This window comes from Gallus gallus, chromosome 13 (assembly GCF_016699485.2).
Source record: "Gallus gallus isolate bGalGal1 chromosome 13, bGalGal1.mat.broiler.GRCg7b, whole genome shotgun sequence".
NCBI classification, from domain to species: Eukaryota; Metazoa; Chordata; class Aves; order Galliformes; family Phasianidae; genus Gallus; species Gallus gallus.
Window position 1 is genome coordinate 8,487,047 of NC_052544.1, and position 21,750 is coordinate 8,508,796.

The window sequence follows — 21,750 nt, forward strand, 5'->3', positions numbered from 1 at the left end:
CTAGAAAAGCAGATGCAGTTCCAGCTATGTGGTTTGTGTGAGCTGTGTGTGTGGAATCTGCACTCTCACCAGCACAAAGCATTGGGGCTCCTGCCTGCTGCAGGCTTTGTGCTCACAGGCCCCAGTGCCCTGGAGATGAACGAGCATCCCAGGTCAGAAGTGCTCTCCATGTCCCCTGCAGAGGCAGTGCTCTGCGTGCTTTTAGAGCCTTCCCGATAGCCCACTCCCTGTTAAGTGCATTAGCTCCTCGGTGAGCTGCGAGGCCGCTCTCCCCCACCAGCTATCATTTAACAGCAGTGCTCTGGTTTTGCAATAAGCAGAGCTTCTTGGCGAGCTCCGGCCCTCTGGCAAGGGCTGTCTGGACTCCGAAGCCCCGAAGCGCGTGTGTGTGCGCTGGCTGCCGAGGCTTCCTGCCGAGCTCGGGTTTTGGGCACCGCTGAACTTGGCACCTTTAAATTCCCTTTTCTGTAAACAGAGCAGTACAAGGCAACCTGTGGTGCTCCTAGCCACCCAGCCCGGCGCCCCGTGCTCCCCAGGAGAGATGCTGCTGGTGGAAAGAGAGGGTGGAAAGCAGCAGGGTCATGCAAAGAAGGCATATGTGGTTCATATGGAAACTTTGGGTTTTGGCAGCTAGACGTAAAGGGTTTGCCTTATCTCATTTTTCTGTCCCATCTGTGTAATAGTGGCCCTGGCTCCCATGGAGCTGCTGGTGACAGGCATCTCCATGAGCCCAAGCGGGATGAAATCTTCCCTTGCATGGACAGAAAACAACTCCTCACGGGCGTTCCGCTGACTGTGCTTGCTCAGCTGGAAAATGGGGTATGTGTTTAGGGAAGAAGCAGCAGGGAAAATAGCTGGTTAGGAAGAAGTCTGATGCAACAGAAAGGTCATGAGGCTTCTGTTTCTGACCAGCAGTGCTCTCTCAAGTGGTCGGACTGCAGCTTTGGCAGCTCTGCCTGTAGATCAAATGCCACCTCCTTTGTCTCATCACGTTTGGGCCTGTATAAAGCAGCACTAAATTCAGGAAAGGAATGCACGGCAGTTTGCTTTACTTCGTGTGCTGGAGCGGGGAAGATTTTTGAGAAGGGAGAGGTTGAACAGAAATCACATAGTGAGTTATGTAGAGGAGAAGCTAGTGAGCCAGAGGTTTGGGCAGGCACATGGTTGGAGTGGGGTGGCATGCACATTGGGCAGCCCTTGGTGGCTGGGAGCTGGAATGCTTTGCTGGAGGCTGCCACTCAGTGCAGAGTGTGGCAGTGAGTGTGAAGTGAGATCTGCCTACAGGCTTTGGGCTCAGTCTCCCCATCTCGGCTGCTCATCAGGCAGATGTGTTGGTATCATGGAGTCATTTGAGTTGGAAGGAACCTTTAAAGGTCATATAGTCCAACTCCTTTGCAATGAACAGGATATTTCTCCACCATTGTTTACATTTCCCCAACAGAAGCTCAATCTCATGGCTTCCTGGTCTTCCCAGCAGATCCACTTTGGGATGCTAGAGGGGTGTGAGTGAACGTGAAGAGGCTCTGCAGCCCTCCCTATGGCCGCTGCTGCCAGAACAGCTCAAGTTGTGGTATTTGCTCAGTGAGCTTTGGGCTGATGCAGGTGGCACAGATCTGTCCTGCTCCCACGCCAGGCTCCAGCCAGGGCTGACACATTGTGGATGTGCTGGAGGAAAGTTCCCAGGGTTGGGATGTGGAAGAGGAAGCGGCGCAGACCAGCATCACCCCCGGGTATTGCTGCTCAGTTCCCAAGCATGTCTACTGGCAGGAGTCATTTCCCATGGCTGGGTCGCGCTGGTGAATGATGGATGCTTATTGATTGCATGGTGGTGTTAATGCTCTGCTCTCGGTGTGCGTGTGGAGCGTGGAGCTTTTGGTGCTCTTTGATATGGCCTTGGGCCTGCTGACCCAACATAATGCCAGCTAGAGTCTCTGCTGCAATTATCAGAAATAGTGGGAAATGTTTTAGTAAAGTACTGTAAAGAGAATTATGGCTTCCAGGATGTACCACCTCCAAATCAGATGTAAAAAGCTATAAATATTAATCACCCGCTAAGCAGCCAGAGAGGCCAGCAGCTCTCTGAGGAGGCTGTGTTAATGGAGATCAGTGCTGTGGGATTGCTGGGGGCAGAGGCACCTTGCTCTTCTCCTCTCTTTTCACAGTTTTTAAAGCTTTGTCATCTCTCTCAAGTGTATTCTTGGCAGCTCAGCAAACAAGCAGTGAGTGCTTCCCTGGAACTGTTGGGGCCATCGTGACGTGGGTGATGGTTCTGGATCCTGTCATTTTGGGGTGTCTCACCTGGCGCCTCACTAAAGGCAGGCTCTGGGAAGGTGCACATCCAGCTGGTTCCTTTCCGGGTGTCTCAGAGCAGGCCCCCGGAGCTACTTGTTGCTTGTGAAGACACAGCTTCTGATGACCTCAGGCACAGTTCTCAGTACCCTTGGAAATGTGCTTGGATTAGCACAGAAGATACTGCAGGGAGCACGGCCTGACCTGACCGAAGCACGTTGTGTCTGAAGACCAGGGTATTCCTCATGCTCCCTTCTTGTCTTGGTCTTTGGCCCATCTGCTGCAGTCATCACGTGGTGTTGTTATGGGGATATTGGTGACAAGCTCCCATCCTCTCATCACAAGTGACTAGAGTGATAATCCCTTAGTGAGCTCTGGGGTTTTACGTTTCAAGGCCGGATGACAGAATACAAAGTTCATTACACTGAGGTTAAATAATGGCTTTTAGGGGTTAGATGCTTAGCGCCAAGCTTTCATTTGCTGGAGATGCCCAGTGATACTGCAGTGCCCCATCTTTTGAGCATGATTGCTCAGGCCAATGGGTGCATCAGGCAAGCATTGGTGAAGCTCTACTTAGAGAATCAATGTGTGCACTGGCTGGAGATATCTCCAGTCCTGGGCACAGAAGCTTTTTGCCTTGTTCCTCTTGGAGACCACACATTGCACTCAGTTCCCTGAACCTGCAGGGAGGGTGAGAGCAGGAGGGCTGGGGGTGCTGGGGCAGGACGTGGCTGGGGGTGCTTCCTGCCCGCGCCCACTTCCCTTTCCATGCGAGTGAGCTATTCGCAGCCACTGACATCTCCCTCTGTCTGATGTTTCCTGTGATTTCATAGGAAATTTCTCTTGCTGTGGCAGCTGCTGCCAATTTGTGTAGCCCTTTTCTCTGACCTCAGTTAATTCTTTTTGTCGTTGCTGAGCCGTGCTTAAAGTTTTCCATCAGGCTTTCACAATCTGGCCTCTGTGATGCCATTTCCTAGTGCTGAGCAGGTCAGGATCACCCTGCCCAGTAGTGTGTAAGAAGCATTTCAATCTATCCCTTGCACCAGAAGGGCAGGAACTGGAGAGAAGCTGTGGTCATCGGGACACTGCTTGGTTGTGCTGCCCATCAGCTGCAGTTTCTCCTTGAACATCCTTCGGCTCACACCGTGTGGTCACAGTGAGCTGAGTGTTCTGGGACCAGTGTCTGTGGGAGGTCAAAGCAGTGGTGCTGGGTTCTCTGGGCTCACCCTCCTCAGCTCAGCATCACCAGCACTCGGGGTTCAAGCCTGCTCCCTGTTGGTCCTTCTGTCTTCTCGGCTGCTGCTTCCTTGCCCTGTTTCTTTCCAGGCAGTCTGTGGAGATGAAGGGAAGGTGCCTCTCATTGCATGACAAAGTGACCACACACCAGCAGGCCCCAAGCTTCCAGATGTTCTCTCTTTTGCACGTCATCTGTTTGGCAGATGTTCCCCGAGCACTGGAGTGCCAGGGTGCTCTCATCTGCAGGAGGTGCTTTTGTGAAACTTTGGTTTGTGTCTCTGAGCATCCCAGTGGGTGCTGCTGTGACCATGGGCGCTGTCTGGGCCTGTGTCCCTTTCCCCTTGTATTTTGGGATGATTGGGTCACATCCTGGGGTGCCGGAAGAGGGAGATGAGGAGGTGTGAAGGTACTCGTCCCTGGCTGGGGCTGGCCACCATGGGGACAGTGGGGCACACAGCACAGCCATCCGCCTGCTGCCTCCCTTTCTCACAAGGAATGGGACTGAGGGGAAATTGTGGGGTGAGAGCACGTTTGGCTCAGGGCCATCTTTTCACCAGCTGCCTCTTCTCATCGGGAGGCAGTTGCTGTCACAAAGAGGCTCCTGTGACTGCTGCCCCTGCCCAACCAACCGGATTTGTGAAGGCTTTTGTTGAACTTTTTTTTCTTTCTTTTATTTTTTTCAAACTTTTTCCTTGGGACATTGTCAAAAGCTGACTGCTCTGCTCTGGATCATGGCTGTGTCTGGTGCAGCATGGATTAGGACCAAAGTGGAGGAATGTGGTTTAACTCTGAACCTCCATCTCGCAGCCAAAGCAAATCCTGCCGATAAGAGAGGGGGGAATTTCCCTCTCCCCACGACCACGGCTTGCACAGTGTGTCCTGATCTTATGCAAGAGTGGAAGAGTTTGCTCTCTTTGCCTGAGTATTTCATCACCACTATCCCGTGGTGTTATATCATGCTGTTCAGTGACACGCAGCATCGCCTTCATGAGCTGGCAAAGATTTGCTTTCTCTTCTGCAGTCCTGGTGTGAGCCACACAAGATGCAGTCCTCAGGAGCAGAAAACCCAAGCGTGGAGCTGGCACAGCAACTCAATAGCAGCAAATCCCACACCCCCACCAGTTGCCAAGCAGTGCTGCAAGAGTGATTTCATGCCCCTTGTGCTGCACTGTTATCAGGGAATGCATTTCACCTTGACAGACATATTTCTTTCTACCAGACAGTGCCATACCAGCTACCAGTGCTTCATCTTGTTGTTTGCAGACTCCCCTGGATTTGGCTGGAGCTGGGAAGCACCCTCCCAGCCCTGCTCCTCCAGCAACCATCCATCCCTCCGGCATCGCGCTGTCTGCATGAGCAGCTCCAGCTTGGGCAAAGCCCATCCTGAATGTTCTGCTTCCTGGGATTGCTGCTGAGTGTGTACGTTGTCCCTCCCCTAGGATCGCCAGCAGCCTGCAGCTCTGATAAATGATTCCATTAGGATGTTATCTTACAGGTTTCCAGTTAATGAAGAAGCTGCCTGGCAGCGTGCTAGCTGTTGCTGCAAGCAGCTGGGGAAGGGCTCCTTGCTCTTCCTGCGTGCCCACTTTACCACCTGCCCTGTTAATGGGCTGCTCAGCCACAGGCGGGCATAGGAATGTGGAGCCTCCAGAATGTGGCTGCACAGGCAGTTCTGAGTTAATAGGGAAACCAACAAACTGATAAGATAAGGCAAATTGGTGTGGGGCAATAAATGGAGAATCACAGCTCTGTGCCCTGATGTGCTGTCAGGAGGAGCCTGGGGGTGCTCTGCTGGGACACCCGTGCCATGCTGCTGGTGCAGGGAGCTGGCACGGGCAGCAGTGTGAGCACCATCCAGCCCAGCCATCACTGCTAGTGAACCAGTGAGAAGTGCCGTGTGAGATTCTGCCTAGCAAAAAACACACCAAAGTGCTTTGAGCTGCGCCCGCTCTAATTTTTTTGTTTTGAAGATTTTGTCTGCAGTACTTTTAAATAGTCTCAGAGGGGGAGAAACAATAAGGTTATTGTTTTTGTCCTTCATTTTCCTTCCCGATGTGGCTGACTGCATTGCTGGGAGTGAGACCGCTGCACGGCCCTGCGCTGTCTTGCTCCACATGGGTAGTGGTGCTCCTAAGGGCTCTGCAGCTGCGTGCTGCTCCTCTGCCCCATTTCCTTCTCCCCCCTGGATCTTGGTTGGCTGGGAGAGTTTTCCCTTCTGGGAATGTGATGTGATCACTGTTATTTGGAGCTTGGATGGAAACCCTGCCTGCTGACATGATTTGTGGGAGTCTCCCCATGCTGACTGCCTGTGTTCCAAATTCCTTGTCTGCTTGGAGTGTATTTCCCTGCTGGGGCTGAGGAGGAAGGTTTTCTGCAGAGAGAGCTGCCTGCCCCTCCTGCTGCGTACCTCACTTTCTGCAGCTCGTCTTCTGGTGTGTCTGTGCATCCCCCACCCCCAGGACCTGTGGGGCTGCTGCGCTTTTACCCATCTTCTGCCCCTTTCCAGGGCTTTTACCCATCTTCTGCCCTTTTTCCAGGGCTAGAGTGGTGGAACAGTGTGTGCTGTAGTCCCTGTCCTGCAAAATCAGCTGAGACAGAATGAGCTCCGAAATGGCCCAGGAAGCCTTGAAACACGGAGACCTGCAGTTGAGTTCCTCCAGGACTCCAGCATCACCTCAGCCCTGAAGGCAGCTTTTTCCCATTGCTGTCACATCTCCTTGCTGCAGCTTTGTGTGCTGCTACAGTGGAAGGACTCTCAGCTCGTGACTGAGAGGCTGGATTTCTGCAGACACATGCTATTGTATCACTAATGCAAGCTGCCTGCCGTGGTTGAAGCAGGCTCCGGGGCTGTTTTCTTTGGAGTGGGTTTCAAGCTGTTCCTGAGCCACAGGCTGATGTCTAGCAAAACTGATGAACCAGCATGTGCTGCTGCCTTCCATGGAGCTGTGTGATGTGGCAGCCAGGCTGAGTGGGGTGGGATGAGGGGCACCGACCTCTCTGCCACGTTCCATCCTCATCATCCTCTTCCTCCTTTGCTGCAGGATCTCACAGCATCTTTTCCTTCCTTCTTGCAAGGGCAGAGCTAGCAGGCTGTGCAGAGCATGGGGGGGAGCCCCAGGCTTTGGGCAGCCACCGTGAGAGGCACTTCAGTCAAGAAGCAGCAGGAAATGGGGAACTTCTGGGCTGGAGTTCTGGTGTGGTTTGGTGGGATCACGTGGCTGGGAGCAGCTCCGGCCAAAGTCACTGTCCAGGCACGTGTGCGCGATGGGGAAGCTGCTGCCTGCACGTCCGTGCCTTGGAGGCTCCTGGTGCTCAGATCCTCAGCTTGCACTCAGAAATGAGAGGGGGGGGGAACGCTTCCAGTGACTCAGGGATCGCACTGCTAACAGCAATCAGATGTCAGCATTGGTGACTTGTTTTGTTTTGCTCGTCCTGCTCCAGTCACAAGCTCTGAGGAGCTGCTCTAAACAGGAAGAGCAGGGTTAGGGCGGTCAGACCCTGTGGTGGCACAGTGCTGGGGCTCATAGGGTGACGGGGCTGTTGGGACATCCTTTGTTTTGAGGCTTGGTGGAAGAACAGGAGGTGACTGCATGCCCGGAGAGCTCTTTGCTGCAAACTCACTGAAATTTATAGTGGAAAGAAGCTGTAAGCACAGCGTAGTGTCATCCTGGTTTGGAGATGGTTTGTTTTCATTTTGAAGAGAATATTTGAGAGCTTTTTTTGGTTTTCCTGTTGTGTTTGAGGACTTTTTTTTTTTAATCACAGTGTAGGAGAAGCACCTCCTTCCTTCTGCCCCCTCTTCACCAAACCTCAAGAATTTTATCCTGGTGCATTTGAGATCCAAGAAATAAAACATTCAGGTTTTGCGTGTGCCAGAGCTGAGGTGCTGTATGGACAAAAGGGGCTCTGTTGTGTTGTTACAATACTTTATCCAAGCTTGTGACTCATAGTGGAAGAACCGACAGCCATTAGCTAGGAGCAGGTACTCCCTCTAAGTGTGAAAAAATAGGTGCTGAAGATCAAGATCCATGAAAACCAGGGAGCCAGGCAGGAGGACCTACCCCAGGGGTGCTTGGACCCCAGTGCCTGGCCCTCTGTGGGCGTGGGGAAGGGTTTCCCAATGTTCTGTGCCCAAGCAGCAGGTACGAGGGAGCATAGCTTGTCTGTCTGTCTGCTCAGCGCTGCCCTCCCTCCAGGGGTGCCCACAGATGTCTCTCATGGGGCTGCCATGGGATGGATGACTGTCTCCCTGGTTGTGTTGTTTTCTCTTTGCTTTAAATATTAATTGTGCCAAAGGAGAATAAGTGTATTGGCTTCATAGATGCTTAGGGCAGTTCCTGGGCAGATTGTCTGTAGTGCTTCCGTTGGTGTTTAGATATTTATGTGGAGTGCAGTAGGTTCAACAGGAGAGGGTAAAACCAACTTTGGGTACCCTGGGGACCAGGGTGCTCTTCAGGTGATGGGAGAGAGTGCTCAGATCCATGTCTCAGAGAAAGCAAGGCAGAACTTGCATCTCCATCCCATTCCTTCCAAAGTAGAGAGTAGCGGAACTGCAGGGTGGATGGATGGATCAACATAGAATCATTAAGATTGGGAAAGACCTCTAAGACAATCCAATCAAACCACCAGCCCATTCCCACCATGCCCACTCACCCACGTCCTTGAGTGCCACATCCCCTCATTTCTTGAGCACTTCCAGGAACAGTGATTCAGCAACCTCCCTAGGCAGCCCATTGTAAAGCATTACCATTCTTCCTGAGAAGAAATTTTTCCTTACATCCAATCTGTTAAGTGCAAAGTCCAATCCAAATGATGTTTTCCAGCAAGGCCAAGCAAGGGAAGTGCTGCAGATGTTGATCCTGCTGGGTGTTAAGCTCCACGGCAACTGCAAGGGTGTTGTGTGCATGCCCCTGAAGCACCAGTGCAAATGCCAAATGGACACCAGCAAGAGTGGGAGTTGTCTGTCACCTCCTTCTGCTGACTGAGCTTACTGAGTGCGTTCTCTGTGCAGTTGCATTCAGTCGGGAAATTATTTGTTCAGCGCTGAGATTCTTTTAAACCAATCTCTGAAAACTGTAGCACAAAGCATTCTCCAAAGTTGACGTATTACTTTATGGCCTTTCGGACAAACAGGAGTTTGTGCTCTGATTCCAAGCCAGCCATAGCCCAGGAGCTCTGTCAGTGCTGTGCTATGCTTGAGCTAAGAACATTAAAATACACCTATTTTGAGGAGCTTCTCAGCCCTTATGGCTGAGATATATTGGTATGACACTTAGTAGCTGCAGAAGTGCAGGTGATGTTAGTCACCCATGCTGAGCCAAATGATGGTGGTGAGTGCAGAAGTGGTGAGAAGTGACTTGAAAATAGAAATAGTGGTAAAATCTTGTGCTTCTGGCACTAGGGGTTGTGCATCACCGTACCCTGGCTGATTGTGTTCTGTACAATGTCTCAGGACACTGTTGGTTTGGAGGACAGTCTCAGCCTCCTCCTGGGGAGCAAGGCTTTGCATTGTGTGCAAATTACTGACTTTGACCAACTTTCTTTACTTTTCTTTTTCTAGATGCAAATGCTGGACAAGTTTCCGATGGAAGGAGGGCAGAAGGACCCCAAGCAAAGGATCATCCCCTTTCTGCCAGGTAGGAGAGTACACTCCTGCAAAAATCATGCTAAGTTTGGCATGGCTGTGAGCTTTGTCTCAGTACTGTGCCCATTATAACATCTGTGTTTGTTATCAGGGTGCCCAGTGGGTGTTAAACCCCTCCCCTCTCTCTCCAGCAAGCATTATTGGGTGACATCAGCTTCTTGCACAGCTTCTGCTAGGAGCAGCCCCACAGCAGTTTGCAGGAGGGGCACGACACAGGGCTGAGCGCAGCATGAGGCTCCCCAGGAAATGCTCATGTGCTGTATTTCCTGTCCCCTCTATCCTATCCAGAGGGGATGAAATGACAATTGAATTCCACGTATTAAATCAAACTGGTTGACAGCCTCGACTTGCCCCCATGATGTTTGGGGTTACTCAAAGAAAGAATTTCTGTGGCATGACGCGTGCCCTACAGCCCGATGTGCTGCTGAGGATTTGTGTGCCCAAGTAACAGATGAAATGGCCCCTTTCAGACTTTGTGGTGCAGGGGATTGCTTGTGGCCGCCCTTTCAGGCTGATGTTATGGGGGAAAAAGAGCCCTAATGTGCCATGCAAAAATATCCGAACTGAGGGCACCCTGGGAGTCTTTTGTGCACCCATAACTAATGAGTTTGACCACAGAGTTGTCCTTCCCCCTTCCACAAGTAGCTAATGGGCATATTTAGAAATGTCACGGTACCATAATCACTTCCAGTGACTGTCAAGCTCATTTAATGTAGCCCTTTGTACTGTGTTCTGCCTCCTGGCTTTTCAAGAAACACAAAGGCATTCAGTGGGGTTTAGTTTTCTCAGACTGGCACAGAGAAAATCATTTACACCCCGCTCTGAGTAGGGGAATCTTTTCTGGATTTCCCACAGGGGGATTAGTGATTCCGGCTTGTCCTTGAGCTGTAACATCAGCAAAGCACACCTGACATTAATACAGAGGAAGAGCCCTTACTGCACCACTCCTCCTGCCAGCAAACTAAACTGCCAAAGGGCAGAACGTGGAAAAATTGGACTTAATGTTTGGCTGAGCTGTACTTACAATGAATTCTCACCAAAATACTATTTTTGGAAGGTAGCATTGGGCTCAGGAGGCCTGATGGGAGCCCTGCTTTTCGCAGCGTGCTCATCAATGTTTGTTTCTTCTTTGTGTTGAAATAGTTTTCATCTTTTAAGAGGCTCTGGTTTCCATTGGGGGAAGAAGGGGGTTGAAGTTGCTGGAAGAATAAAGCCTGGGTATTGTGTGATAAAGAGGTTGGGGAAGTTAGGATGACCACGCTCTGTAGGAGCTTGTGTATTTCTTCTGTGGGGGTGTTTGCCCTTTTGCTCTAGTCCCCTTTTTGCAACAGGATTAAGTAATGCAGCTTCCCCGTTTGGAGCATCGGTGGGTTTTATTGCTTGCAGCAGAACCAGGACTTCACCTGCCTGTGCAAGGGCTGCTGACACCTGAGTGAGCTCAGTGCACAGCCCTGGGTCTCTGTCTCTGCAGAATGCGGCTCTCATATGCTCAGACTTGGTGGTTTTTGATTATGTTCAGCTTCTGGGAGTACTGTAGTTTTCTTCCAGTCCCATTTTGAGCAACATTCTTAGCATCTGAATTTCATTACGAGCGGAGATTGGGCTCCGGAGGCTCACTGAGAGCGTGCTGCTGCCTGGGAGATGGTTGTAGGGCAATGTTAGACACTGCGGACACTGAAGTTGTCCAGAGTGTCTCCTGTGACCCTGGGCTTCATGCAGCTCTGGCTTTCCTGGTAAAGCCCCCAACCTCCCAAACTCACGGTCACCCCCACGACATGAGGAGGTACCATCTGGGTTTGTTCATCAGGCTGCTTTTCTGGAATGGGAACAGAACCCCGTGACTGCTCCATAGTTACAACATCCAGCCCAGAGGAACTCTGTTTGCTTTGTGTCACCTTGTTTCACTCGTGCTATTGGTTTCGAGGATTTGCTTCTTGGAAATTTCTAGAGACTTTGGGACTTTTGAAGTGTATCAGAAAACACTTCTGTAAGTGCCAAGTCCTTCAGCCCACTCAGCTCTTTTGAAACAAAGCCATAAAGCTGGGTTCTCCGAAGGGGAATGGAACCGATTATAGTGTTTCAGGGGTTTGAGGCCAGGGTTGTCCCTTCCCGGGTGTGAGTACCACACTCCTCCATTGCACAGCTTGGTTGGGTCGGGTTCAGCCTCTCCGCAGCTGCAGCGCTGTGCCTGGAAAGCCTCTGCTGCCATATAGGGGAATCTGAAGTGGACTCTTGGCTACTTCTGCTGGCTTTGAGTCACTGCCACAGCCTGCCCAGCATCCAGTGGTGCTGAGGATAGCCCTTTGAAACAGTGCTGGCTGCACCCAGCCCGTGCATGGGATCGCCTGTGGTCCCTGGGGCAGAGCCAGGAGCCGCTGGTGGGAATGAAGGAATGAAGGCCCCAGGGGATGCTGTGCCTGCAGGATCTGTCCCCGCCTGCAGGACTTCCCGCTAAGGGTTACGTGTTTGCTGGCTGGGGAGATGGTGGGATGGAGACCCCAGGAAAGAATGAACTAAGAAAACAAATGAGCTCAGTTGGGCCAGTTGTGTAAGGGCTGCGCCAGATCTTTCAGGAAACAGCTTTTATAAGGAGAGCAGAGCCTTCCAAACACCGTACAGCCCAAGTGGCCTGGAGCTGATCCTGGCCGGCTTGCTTTGCTGGAAACGTGAATCAGGCAAGGACGGGTTGCCTGAGGCTGAGCTCACTTTGGCTGTAAAATTGCTTTTTAGGAAGCTTTAGCTACAGACAATAGCAAATTCCCAAGAGAGAAGAAGAGGAAGGAGGATTTGGAGGGATCATTTTAAAAAGCAGAAGGATGCCTCCTTTCTACTCTCTTCCCAGCCTACTAACCTCCTTGGCACAGGTGTCACTGCTACGCACATCCTTCAGGGCTTTTCTCCCAGGACAGCTGCAAGGTTTTCAACAGCTCCCTACAAAGGCCTTATGAAGGAGATGGAAGACATCTCATCCCTTGTCCAGCTATGGTACCTGACTTTCCCCAGTCCCACTGCATCTGCTCAGAGCTGGAGGTGGGCGAATATCCTAAATACTGTTTTCTGTTCTGGCTAGATGGGCGTCTCTGCCATTGCACTGCTGTGTGGACAATCCCAGGCTGATCTGCAGCCCGCAATCTGTACAGCTGTCTTTTCTGTAGGGTTTCGGTTGATCCTGCTGATGTGCAGTGTTACCCAAAGCAGAGTCCAGTGGGGAAGCGATTGTTCTGCTTCTGACCTTTGAGCTGTGTTTAACAAACTGTCTCGTGCTTTAGCAGGGGGGTTGGACTCAATGATCTCTTGAGGTCCTTTCCAACCCCTGCAATTCTGTGATTTTCTCCATTGCGTGGCTCTGCAGACCCTGGGTTCAATGCCTTCGGAAGCAGGTTGATTCCTCTTCTTGCATCTCTTGCATCTCTTGGTGGACTCCTATGTTGATGGTTTGCAGTAGCGCTTTCAAGAAGATTTTGAGGCATCTTTCTATGCAGTTCCACTCTCTTTCTCATGGAGAATAGCTGCTGAATCTGATGGAATAGCCGGAATTCACAAGGAGTGGGCTGCCTTTCCTCCTCCTTTTGTCCTTTCAACCATTTTTCTTATCAGGGATCTTTTTTCTCTTTTTTTTTTCTTCAGTAGGAAGGATAATGAGGCCTTTGCTGTCCCGCAAGTAGCAGAGAGCATGGAAGCCAAAATGCTGAGGTTTGCTGCAGAGCTGGGTGGGGAAGAAAAAGCACCATCAAGCCGATCCAGTAGTGCCCCGAAGAGCTTTACTGTTTTAGTGCAGACCAAAATCCTTTTTCCTGTACCCACAGGAGCCTCAGGTTCTCCTCCCTCTCTTTTCTGCCATGGATGTGTTATCTCTTCAGATCTATTCTTCTGGCCACCTCACCCCATTGCTGAGGCTTTGCCAAACAGATGCTAAGTACAGGGCTCCTGGCAATGCTGTCTCCCACACCTGCTTCCCTGTCCATCCTAGGAATAGCCCACGTTGCTGGCTGCAACCCGGGCTGGGACTAATTATGTGTACATTTGGGGCTGCCTTTTTCTTTCCCTCCATTTTTTTTTCTTCGAAGTGAGTTTGGAACCTGTGCCAGGGAAAATCTGGATGTGATTTGAAAGGTGCAGAGACGTGAATTCTTTCCGAAGCAGTGGGGCGGGGGGAGTCCTTCAGGGCAAAGCAAAAAGGCACTGACGTTTTTCCAGTCTCTAAATCTCTGGCTTCTCTCATGACTGTGATCAGCAGGGTGAAGGCTTTAAGGTTCCCTGCCCCTCCAGCTTGCTTGAGATCCAGTAACAGCCTCTGGTTCAAGAAGACCCTCAACTATTTTGCTATGAAATTCCTCTGCATCCTTTTCTTCTGCTCCTTGCTCCTGCCCCCTTTGCCTGGAGAATTCCCCCGGATGGGAGTAATTAGCACAGCCCTCCTTCCCTACCCGTTTGCTTGGAGAGATGGATTCCTCTCGTGGGCTGCCTGCTCTGTCTCGTACCATGTGGAGACCCACATCCTTATCAGCCCTTTCCCCAGCTCTGCTCTGACACTGTGCAGTCCCTGATGAATGAGCGCCGCATCGCTCCCCACCCCTCTCCTGCGCTCCTGCAGCGCCCTTTGCTCTCAGCCCATCAGATAAAGCAACTTTGATTATCCACAAAGAGTTGTTTTTTTTTCTTTTTTTCCAGTCCTGGGAGAGCAGAAACCTTCTGACTCCAGAGGGTTTTTGTGAGCAGACAGTGTGTCTTCAGTGAGGCCTCCCTGGCTGGACCTGAGTGCCAGCTCTTCTGCATGGGAGCAGAACTCGTGCCCTCCCAACATCCTCCTGCTCCTGTCCAGCTGGGTACAGAATGGCCCAACAGTGTTATTTTTGCTGTTGAAGCGCTGAGCCCAATGATGTGCAGCTTAAATGCAGAGGGGCAACCTCTGCTGTGAGTTTCCTGCAGGGTGGGAAGTAAGAGGCAGCGGGTTGTCCCCCTGTGTCCTGGCTGCCCTGTGTCATTGAAGCTCTCTTGCAGTGGGGTTTTGTGGGGGAAGAGAGTGCAGAGATGGCAGGAAAGGAAAGCTTTAAAGAGAGGTTTGAAAGAAACCATGCCAGTGGCATGGCCGTATTTCCAGGAAAAGTCCCTATGGTGAGGCACAGCATGGGACAAAGCATGAAGATGCTCACTTACAAATCTGTTTACTTGGATATGGCATGACACAAGCAGAAACCAGATTCATGCTTTAAACTGGTTGGAAGTGAAGATACCTCTCCCACCTTTTTGTGCATCATCTTTTGTTGTCCTGTGCATGTCCCTTCATCCCTGGGCACATGTATGGCACTCTTTGGGCAGCCAGCCAGCAGTTTACAGTAACTGATGACAGTGACATTTGAAAACTGCCATATAATTGGTAACAGAAGATGTTGTCTGCTGCGTTCAGCTCTTTCCTTTGCTGCCCTGTCTCCAGCTACCAGTACTGCTAGGTGGAAATGGACAGGCACGTGGCTAGGCTGTGTTGTGGGAATGCATGAGGCTCACGAGGATGCATTGGATAGATTTGCTGCCTATCCATCATGTTGGGTGAATTCCTGGCAACGTGTGGTGCGCCTCTGGCCACGGTGGGTGGAAATGAGTGGCAGTGCTGGAGGGTGTGGAATGTCCCTGCAGAAAAGGGGAAGAAAGAAGGAGCACATCTACATACAGCTCTGTAACCAGGGAGCATCACGTCCCAGGAGGCTGTGAGCTGTGCTCACTGATGGAGTCTGAAAACAGCACCAAGGCTCTCAGTGGTTTTCCAGGTTGCCCTCCCAGCAAGGCGAAGAACAATATTGGCTCCCTCCTGTCTGCCAAGAGCTTAGGGCAGGGAAAGAGGAAATGGAAGCACTGGAACAAAGTGAGCACCAGAGCTGATCAGATTGTATCAGCAGGTCAGAACAGGAGGGAGAAGAGGTCAGGCACAGCAAGGGGAAAGAGCAGGAGGAGTGTCTGCAGCTGGCATCAGGTACCCTTGGTAGTTCTCCTCTTTGGCAAATCCCCTGCCCAGGGCTGCCCTTTGCTGGGGTGTTTGTGGGGACAGGGGGCAGCTGGGGGTGCTGTGATGGAGGTCCCTCATTTGTCCCAGCTGCTTCTGTGTTATGCACAAAGCACCCAGTGGGTGCTGGAGAGCCTGGCATAGAAAGCTGAGCACTTTCAGTGTTTTTATGGTGAAGTTTGATTTTGTCTTTGATGCCTTGTTGATGTAAATATTTATGGTGGTTTCCTTCTTTCTAAATGAAACTAATCCGTGTTACTTCAGAGGGTCCTATAATAATAAACCATTCTGCACTGCTCAGTCCTCTCCAGCAGCTGCAGAGAACCAGTAAGTGTGTGAACGTGGTATATCAGGTGTAGATGGAGATGCAGGCAGGGAACAGTCTCCCACTCCTGCACTGAAAATCAGTGAAAAGAGACTTCATTTGCTTTGATTTCTAAGGAGTTGCTTATATTTCATCTTTCTTTGCAGTTTGATTCCCTCTAACTGTAAAGGATGCGTTGTGCTAGTCACATTTCTCCAGTCAGAATGCTAATTAAGAATAATGATGCTGCCAGGTTACTCTTAAAGAACATATGCTTGCAAGACACCTAACTTCTGCTGTGAAGCAAATACATATCAGGGAAGGCAGGTGTGATGCTTCAGAGCAGCTACAGTGATAGTGAGGTAATGTAGCACTTCACAAATGTATTCACTGGGATAAGCTGAAGTGTTTTATGAGACAGAAGAAAGAACACTTCCTAAATTGTCACCTTGCTCGACATATTCCCAGGTGATAAAAACCTGCTCACAGCTTTGTGTGCATGGAGGGCACTGTATTTACTGCACTTCCTTATGTGGTGACCTTTCTCGTGCAAACGAGGGGAGAGTCGTTGCTCTGTTAGTGCATGCATGAACACTGTATGCAGGTAAATAGGAAAATGGAATCATTTCTAAGTGCTGGAGATGCAGCAGGAGTGAGGAGGTGGTGGAGGTTGCAGCAGCAGTCAGCGAGACGTGCAGAATTGCCTTCCTTCATGTTGTCCCATTTGTACTTCTCGTGCTGGGGCTGAGGGCAGGAGCTGCGGCAAGGAGGGATGCAGGCAGGACACGAATAATGCCGTGCTCTTCTCTTGCACTGTATGGTCTTCAGCCACGTGAAAGCCCCCAGTGGCAGCACTCTTATTCCCATGTTGAGGATGGGGTCTATAGAAGGTGTGCCCAGGAAAAGGATGCATCTCATTGACCCAGGAGGGAAGCAATTTCCTGCTCTCTCTTGCTTTTCAAGCAAAGGATTTAGACAGCTGTATTTGGCAGCACTGGAGGGCCTATAATTATGTTAATTAGGCATTTTGATGGGAAAACAGCTTTCTGTTAGAAAATAAACTTCATTGTTGAGGAATACAAGATCTAGAGCCAGTCAAGCGACGAGCTGGGTTTCCTGCTGTTTCATATGCTCTGTGCCTGGGCTAATTTAAGATCTCTTCAGTTATTGTGATGTATTTATTCCCTCATAACTATATTCTTTTTATTATTATTCACTAACATCTGTTTGTTAAACATTTAAATATTCCCACACCCAGAGTGTGTTATTTTAGACATCTATAATATGCACACCCATCAGTGATTTTGGCAGACGTAAGAACTAAGCAGCCATTCTTTACAATTGGCAACAAAACCGTTCCAATCAATTCATCTTTTCAAAAATCATCAGTCATTCAAATAGGAATATGTGCAGCAAATACACCATGACTGCAGATGACAAAACTGTTGAACACGTGCTTTTCTGATGGAAAATCATTGCTATCAAGGGAGGGAGCTCCGGCCTGGCTGTGGCTCCCTTTCCCTCCCAGTCCTTCCAGACAATTTCTGTTCCCAGACTATTCACCCTTCTAAAAGACAGATCGAATAGAGGGGGGATTTTTATTTTCCACTGTATCACAGACTGCCAGACTTGGCTGTGGCGGGCTGCAAGATGGAATGCATTTCAGACGAGAGTATTTCCCACTATGAATGTCTCAGCCCTTCGCTGTCAGTGGAACATAAATGAGGAGCAATGCTGGTACGAGCAGTCTGACCCTTTGCGTTTCACTTGAGGGCAAGCACGGAGCTAGTACTGAGTGTGATTGCTGTGTGCTCCCTTTGAGAGCCCAGTCTTGAAGGCATTCTGCATTAACTGAGCCTAATAGGAGACTTGGCTTCTCCATAATGTTCTGATTCATGCTCTGTGCGGGCTGAAATTGGGTTGTTTTAGTTCCTCTATGCTTAAAAAATGTGTTGGCAGGCTGCACGAGTCATGCACACTGGAGTCAGGCAGTAGTGGAAGGTATTAAAGCTTTGATAGGCATGGGACCATTTTAACCCATCCTTGTTCACAGGCAGCTTGGTAGCATCCAGCCCTGGTTCCAGTGCTGCCACAGCTCCTGGCAGTGCTTGCTGGAGAGGCTGAGGGAAGCCACAGCACAGGGAAAGGCTCGGTGACTTTTTGGAGTGCTTTCCCATTTTGTGATGTTGTGCTGTTGTTTGGCTTCTGATTTAGCCAGTGGTACCTCCTTGATAAATGAAGGGGCTGTGTGGACAGACACATTGGTTATACACTGTGGGTTTGGTGGTGGGATCAGAAACCTCTGCAGGGACAGAAAGAGACGTAGGTAGAGGAGATGGCAGAAGGAACTTGTGGGAACTTTATTATTCCCTCCCAAATCACAATTTCTTCATGTTATTCTATTGCAGAAGTGCCAGTGTAGGTTCATGGAGCGCTGAAAGTCTGAAACCCTACCACATACCAGTGACCATACCAGTGCTTTTGATCACAAAGTCTGTGTGTGTATCTGTTTCACTGTCCGCTGATGGCTTTTGTCTCATTAAAAGCCAGAGAAGCTGTTCTTTGTGAGAGCAGCTTGAAGCACTTAGGACTCATTAGACTTCAAAGGAAACAGGGCCATACCACAGACGAGAGGGGAAGAAGTGGAGTGGCAAGAGGATCCCATTAATGGAGAACAAAAATAAGCCCCAGACAGGAAGGAAAATCCTATAGGTCTGACTCATGGCTGCAGTCCCGACACTGCGGCTTCAAGGACCGATTCCACACCGGAGCTGCACAGGGAGAACCCCCTGGCTTGGCAGCTGCCCACGCTGGAGCCGAGTGCTGTGAGTGAACCCAGAGCCTGTGGCCAGCAGTGGGGGACAGATGTCCCTGTTGCAGAGATATCCACCTCTCTGGCTGGCTGGAGTTTGTCAGTGGACTCTTCTGCATACACTGTGCTTGCCAGCAGGCAGTAAGGTATCAGGCACATGCTCCTCCTTCATTGCCACGTTGGTGAGGGGAGATGGGGATGCACTTTGCTGGTAATTGGTTGCTCTTCTCTCTGCTTAAACGTGCTTGCCATTTTAAGTATATTTTGTTCTAACATGGGATTTAATGCACAGGAGGGAACGTGCTGTAGGTACGGTGTTTTTTGTGAGATGCATGAGGAAAAGGTCCTGATGGAGCGACTCAAAAGGGAGTGTCCCCAAGCACTGCACTGACCTGCTCTTTTCTTCTGTCTCTCCCATTTCAGGGAAGATCCTCTTCCGCCGGAGTCACATCCGTGATGTCGCAGTCAAGCGCCTGATACCTATTGATGAGTACTGCAAGGTAAGGGAGGATTTCTTGTGTTGACCAAAGATGAGGCCACCTTGATCAGGCTCAGTCCTGTCCTTCTGATAGTATATAATGATGTTCCACTAGTGGGAGAATGTGGAGGGTGAGCTCTCCCTCTCACCATCAAACCTTTTTGGTGATGATAACCCACCCAATGGTCACGTAGAGGCAAGAGGCAGCTGATGGTGACCTTTTTCCAGTAAGGCTGAGACAATTTCATCCATGTACAAGACTGTGCTATGGTATAAAGCAGATTATAATGTTAGGCTTGTTTTGTTGTCTACAAAAAACTATTTCACATAAATCATACCGTGTCTCACCATGTCAAAGAAGGGCACTGGAAACGTGGAGCAGCCATGAGATGGTCTGGAAGTGGGAGTGATGCTTCCAAAGTCCGTTATAAATACCTTTGAAAGCATATACAAAGACTGCAAAGCCTGAGGGAAAAGATGGGGAAACAGTGAAATGCTTGTCACATTCCATAGGATTGGGAGGCGTAGAGGTGCCTTTGCATGGCGAGATGAACTGTGGGTCTGGGGACCCAGCCGGACCTGGGAGGAGGTTGTTGTGGCTGCAGGAGCGAGTACATGGGTAAAGGTGAATTAGTGAAGGGGTTCTTGACATCTGTGCCGTGGGGCTATAGGTGAAAAGCATGGAGAGCCAGGACAGCAGATGACAACTAGAGTGATGGAGATAGGGTGCTGGGTGAGCTTGGACTTGTGAGGTCCAAACAGAGTGGCACCAGGAAGCTGATGGTGCAAATCACTGCTTGGCTCCAGTGCCTTGTCATCTGAGTCATTAAAATACACCAGCTCCACACAGACACACAGCAGTAAATTTAATTTTTGAGAAGAGAAGGTCCCTAAGTGAAAAGATGCTGCAGCTGTCTGTTTCAGAATGATGCCATTAATGGTTTAAAATATAATGAATCCATTTGACTTAACAACTGGAACATAATGGCTGATGTTATATGACCCACTTAGAGAGCTTCTCTTTCCTCCTCACATTAATGCATTGCCAAGTAAAAAACTGCACACCGATCCTGGCCTTCCAGTTGCTGCTATTAACCATAAAGCTGCTGCTGAACTCGAAGGTTGGCGTGGGACCAAAGAGCTGCAGAGCCTTGGGATGAGCAAAGGGTCAGTATAAGCAGAGACAGCTCCTCCAGGGCACGTTGTGCTGCAGGACTCAGACCTGCAGTCCCAGCGTGCTCTCCCTGCTCAGGTTATTGCTGCAGGGGCACACTGAGTGTTGGTGAAGAGCAGAAATGCAGAATATCCCCTGGCCTGCTGAGTTGAGGGTGAAGCAAATCTGCTGTGAACAGGTTCCCACAGGAAACTGCATAGGAAAGATTTTGCTTTCTTGCTGTCCCCTGGTAGAGAAATGGGGTATCTTCAGTCTCCGGGAGAGCCCTGGAAAGTGGATTCCGATGCAGTGAGGTGTATTTGTCTTCAATAAATGACAAAATCGACTTGCTGTGATTCCAACACAAAGCCATGTGCTGATGGCCCTCATCAGTTCTGTCTTTTTGGTGGCAGAGCTGGAAGTGGGACAGCCATCATGCTAGTCATGACCTTCTTGTGTTTGTGGCCACAGCTGCAGTAGTCCATTGGCCAGTTCCATCCTGGTGTCTTGAAAAATGAGCTGCGGGTCTTGCCTTCTGTCCTCCCGTCATAAGATGTTTTCTGTGATCATCCCCTGCTATCAGAGGGTGTGGGGCCTTCTTCACATTGCAGAATCAAGGGAATTTTGGCACGGGAAGATGTCTCGATCATGGGATGCTTGGTGCTGGGGAGTGGCAGCCCATGGGAATGGCATCTGTGCAGATCCCGTGCTTTGAATAGCCGTTTTCTGCACACAAAAGCTATGGAGTGAGTGGTTTTCTCTCTCCTGTCTTCTCACATGATCTTGTTTGCAGCAGGGCTGTGATTAGTGGTCTGACTGTCTGCTGTGCTGGCAGTGAGTGACCGTGTGCTGAATGGCTGGAAGGCTTTTGGGGGCCTGCAATCAGATCAGGATGGAGCCACATCTGATCTGTGTGGTAACCCCAGGGCTTTGCAGATGTGGCTTTGTCTCTGATACAGATTCAGTTGGCCCTCACTCCTTTTGTTGTGAGACTGCTGTGACAGCACATGGAGGGTCAAACGTCTCCTTCGGGACGAGTGCTGCAGCCCTGCACCATGATTTCAGATCTCCAGTTGCATGTCTGTTTCCCTTTTTGCAGTCACCATCACTGGTGGCTCTGTTCCTTCCCGTGAGCACAGTGCTCCATGGAGTTGTGACCCGCTGTCTGCACTCCGAGGCTCCTTGCTCAGGTGGCAGTGCTTCACATCACCAGTGTCTCTGTTTCACCCTCAGGCTCTGATCCAGCTGCCTCCCTACATCTCCCAGTGTGAGGAGGTTCTGCAGTTCTTTGAGACCCGACCTGACGACTTGACGCCCCCAAAAGAGTAAGTTGGTTGGGTGGCTGCTGCCACCTGAGTGGTGATGAAACTCAAATTGCCTTCAGCTTGCCAGCATCCAAGAGTCCGACATCCCTTTAGAGATCCTCCCAAGAATCACAGATGTGGGATTTGGATGCTTTCTTGCGGAGGGAACAGGGACTGTGCAGCTCAGGTGGACACCCCCACCCGCTCAGCTAACTCCTGGTGCACCGTCCCCAGCAGTAAAGTGAGTGCGCTGCTCTGGGACCCCATCGAGTGTTGATGTCCCCCTGAGCCAGCTGGGCACGGCACTGCTTTCTGCTTCTAGAATGCTGGTTTCAGAAACATGGTCAGACTGAAAAGCCTCATTTCTCATGGCAGTGCCAGGCTGGAGCTACTAATCTCCCCTGCCTCATTCAAGGGCTCTTTCCCTCAGCCAGGTCTGTGAGCTCCATCCGTAATCACTGCTGACTTTTTCCATGCAAAACAGGGAATGTTTGCAAGGAATCTCGCGTGCCTTACGCAACTCTGTGTGGTT

At 50.4% G+C, this 21,750-nt stretch overlaps 1 protein-coding gene across 2 annotated transcripts in view; it reads left to right on the forward strand.

Moving 5' to 3' along the window:
* SH3PXD2B (SH3 and PX domains 2B) overlaps nucleotides 1-21,750 on the forward strand; it is a 64,929-nt gene that overhangs the window by 20,660 nt on the left and 22,519 nt on the right. For both annotated transcript variants that reach the window (XM_025155036.3, XM_425197.8), the window contains exons 3-5: nucleotides 9,086-9,161; nucleotides 18,707-18,783; nucleotides 21,148-21,239. In XM_025155036.3, the coding sequence (XP_025010804.2) occupies nucleotides 9,086-9,161; nucleotides 18,707-18,783; nucleotides 21,148-21,239 (245 nt within the window). The remainder of the gene's footprint in view (nucleotides 1-9,085; nucleotides 9,162-18,706; nucleotides 18,784-21,147; nucleotides 21,240-21,750) is intronic.